This window comes from Arachis ipaensis, chromosome B07 (genome assembly GCF_000816755.2).
Source record: "Arachis ipaensis cultivar K30076 chromosome B07, Araip1.1, whole genome shotgun sequence".
NCBI classification, from domain to species: Eukaryota; Viridiplantae; Streptophyta; class Magnoliopsida; order Fabales; family Fabaceae; genus Arachis; species Arachis ipaensis.
In genome coordinates this window covers 116,210,845-116,214,864 of record NC_029791.2, presented here as the reverse complement: position 1 = coordinate 116,214,864, position 4,020 = coordinate 116,210,845, and the positions used below count along the sequence as shown (strand labels likewise).

The 4,020-nt window shown below is 29.9% G+C and overlaps 1 protein-coding gene across 1 annotated transcript in view; it reads right to left on the bottom strand.

Moving 5' to 3' along the window:
• LOC107608312 (stearoyl-[acyl-carrier-protein] 9-desaturase 6, chloroplastic-like) overlaps positions 1–3,204 on the bottom strand; it is a 5,338-nt gene extending 2,134 nt beyond the window's left edge. The window contains exons 1-2 of the mRNA XM_016310142.2: positions 2,832–3,204; positions 2,395–2,688 (exon numbers count right to left, since the gene is read on the bottom strand). Coding sequence (XP_016165628.1) covers positions 2,395–2,688; positions 2,832–3,182 — 645 coding nt within the window. The 5' untranslated portion in view covers positions 3,183–3,204. The remainder of the gene's footprint in view (positions 1–2,394; positions 2,689–2,831) is intronic.

Sequence of the window (4,020 nt, the reverse complement as noted above, 5' to 3'; positions counted from 1 at the left end):
AGAAAGTTATTTTTCCAAAATTAATTTTAATAAAAAAATTTTAAAAATAAAAAACTTTACTAAATTAACCCTGAATTAAGTCAATTTCTTTTTCTTTTTAAATGACAATGAAATTGATTTATCATGGAATAAGCTAACTGAAATAGGGATGATGAAAATTTGGGTCTCAAACCGCAAAAGATACATATTCAATATTCTTGCCACAAAAATATTTAAATGATGATAGATATATATAGAGTTCGTACTGTTTTGACACGTGTGATTCGCATCAATAATAGGTTTTGCTCTACATTGCTGATGTCTAGATGTTTGTTGATTTAATAACATGAGACAAAAATAAATATAGGAAAAATATAGACAATGAAAATATTAAATAATGTGAATAATAAATATATCAAATATTTATTTTACTAGGTATATGGATAGTTATTCTAATATTAAGATTTAGATGAATAATTAAGAGGTGTAATATATTTTTATTTGATTAGTGATTGTTCATGTTATTCAAAAAATTATCAGTTATCTAGCATTACCTAAAAGGCTAATTCTATGGTGCCTTTTGTTTGATGCCTAACTTTTGCCTAAATTACTTTTTATAATAACTTTAAAATATTTAAAATTTTTTAATTTTTATACTTTTAAATTTAAAATTAATTATCTTACCTATTTTAATAATTAGGCAATACTTTTTAGATACCATAGCAAACACCTACCCATAAATATAAACAACAATATATTTATATCGGGCAGAAAATTATCCATAAATATAAACAAGTAAACAACACAGTTTCAATATATTTATATCGGGCAGAAAATAGTTGAAAGGAGATATTATGACTAAATAGTCAAAATCGTTCCTGAAAGATACATCGATCTTCATTTTAGTCCTCGAAAGATAAAGTTAATCAAAATCGTCTCCGAAAGATACACGATTAGTCACGTTAGTCCTTCCGTCAGTTGGATAATGACGTGTCACGATAAATGCCACGTGGCATATGATGACGTGGAGAGCTAATGTCACGTGTCACAAGATGATTGGTTGACGTGTCAGCTCAGTGACACCTGGCATGCCACGTGTCAGGTCAGTGACACGTAGCATGCCACTGTCAGATCAATGACACGTGGCACTTGATATGTAAAAAAGTTATTTATAATCAAAATAGTCCTTGAAAGTTCAGACGTAAGTCATTTTCATCCCTAAAATTTTAAAAATTAATCAAATTAGTCCTTATATATTTTTTTTTCTTGATAATATTAAATTTAAAATATTTTTTTATACTACTAATTTTAATAGAAATGTAATTGATAATCAAAAAATTAGTAATTGTATTTTCTTCTTAAAATTTTTTTCAATAAAATTATCTCCCTCCTTTAATTCTTGTCAAAATCTCTCTTATTTTTTTCTATTCTAAAGCCTTTTTCTTACATTATTACATTTTGCTGGAATATCAAAATTTATGTATGTTAACCTAAATGAAAGTAATACCGTAATGAAAAAAAAAAGATGTATAAATTTTTATTAACTTTGTTTAGGTTAACATACATAAATTTTGATTTTGAGTATATAACTTTGTTTAGGTTAACAAATGCATACATTTCAATTTTGAGTATATATTTATATATTCCAGCAAAATGTAATCATGTAAGAAAAAAGTTTTAGAATAGAAAAGAATAAGAGAGATTTTGATAAGAATTAAAGGAGAGAGATAATTTTATTGAAAAAATTTTTAAGAAGAAAATACAATTACTAATTTTTTGATTGTCAATTACATTTATATTAAAATTAGTAGTATCAAAAAATATTTTAAATTTAATATTATCAAGAAAAAATAAAAAAAAATTATATAAGGACTAATTTGATTAATTTTTAAAATTTTAGGGATGAAAATGACTTACGTCTGAACTTTCAAGGACTATTTTGATTATAAAGAACCCTTTTACATATCAAGTGCCACGTGACATGGCACGTGGCACTGATCTAACACGTGGCATGCCACGTGTCACTGACCTAACATGTCAACCAATCATCTTGTGACATGTGGTATTAACCCTCCACGTCATCATCCAACTGACGGAAGGACTAACGTAACTAATTATATATCTTTCGGAGACGATTTTGATTAACTTTATTTTTCGAAGACCAAAATGAAGATCGGAGTATCTTAGACGATTTTGGCTATTTACTCGAGATATTATATATGCATTTAAACCAACTTCGGTTGGCAGTGGTCAGCTCACATAGTTTAAATAAATAAAGGTTGGAAATTTAAATTTTGTTTTATGAATACAGTAGGTTAGTGAAATAAATCTTTAAATGAAAGTGCAATAAATTAATCATCGAATTAGATACACGGTGAAAAACCAAACAAATATATGCATGTATGTATGACTCACCATGCCAGCCGCAATCAAGTGATGGATGGTCCTCTCAATCATAAGCATATCAACTCGACCCGAAAGGTACAGATAGGTTTTGAGCAAGTCTCCATGCCTGTTCTCCTCCGCGGTCCAAGCCCGAGACCACACTGCCCATGGGCTTGTGCACGAGCCCGTCTTGTCCCCAACGCCATCGAGTTGGTTGATCCATGTTTGATAGGTGGGCAAAGCATCCTCAGTGATCATGTCACCCACCAAAACTACTAAATAATCTTCTGGAAGCTCAGCAGTCCGCTCTCTTAGGGCCCTCACCTGACATATTTACGTGAATCAAATAATCAAAAATGTTATTGCAAATTGGTACACTAAAATTACTAGCCAATTAATTACTTTAATTTAACCAATATAATAATCAGTAAATAAAGACCATAAATAAGAATTATTTGTCATCACACCTGATTATTGAAGTCGTCCACCGGAAGGGACGAGTCTGGTAACAAATCATGGGGCTGCCAGCTTTGGTCGACGGGCTTGACAAGAGGCAAGATGCACTGTGAAGCCCAACCCTCAAGTGACTTGAAAACTTCAATCTTCTCTGGTGCCATTGAGTGTGTCGTCTTAGGGGTTTTGGGGGTTGAAGAAGGTGCATTTGGAAGTAGTGTAGGTGCATATGCCTGTCTTAGTGAGATTGCATGTGGTGGAGAACAGAGTTTGGATATTTTGGACTGTCTGTGATGGGAATCATTATTGTTGCATGCAAGTGATACCCTCTTGAGCGTGAACATCAGCGTTGCTTGCAGTGCCATTTTCTTCCTCGTTTGTGAGAAACAAATGTACCACTAGGCATCTATTTATACTGTGAAACAGAGGCTATAATAGTGAACCAGCAATACGTAAACAGGAAGTATGTCTAAAAAATATAAACTATTTTTTAAAAAAATTATAATTTTTTTTATATTTATTATATTAAATACAATTTAATATTATTAAATATTTTTAATGTCTTTTTTAATTGTATAAAGTATTTAAAATAATTTTTTATCTGAATAAATAATAATATATGATATTTCAAGAAGAGGAATGCTAGGGGCCAGCAACTTTTGTGATTTTAGCCATCAAATAGCCATCAATGATGGTTTTAATGGTGTGAGATTGGTGTGAGAATTTATCCAATGGCTCACCTTTTTTGCTGGTTACATGCTGGTCAGAATTTAACAAAGTTGCTGGCCCCTAGACTTTTCCATTTCAAGAAACTCATTTAAGGAATATAGGTTAAGAATATTTGGAGAAGTATGTTTTATTTTTTGTTAAGACGTAGTTATTATATAAAAGACACGTGTGTTTGACAAGTGTCAAATAAATATCGTACCTAAAATATATCCGACACGCGAACACATCAATTCAGCAAAGTGTCTATTCTTCATAATATATTATTTGTTGTTGTTCCTAATTTATATATATGAAGAGAAAAAGAAAATTGATTACAACAATATATATATATATATGGTGGGTTCTATAGTGTCTTTTATTATGGTATCTAAATTGCCTAACTTACTTTTATAAGTAAAACATAAAATGTATAAAGTAAATATAAAATATTTAAAATTTATTAAATATTATGTTTTTGCCTTTTTTAGTAAGTTA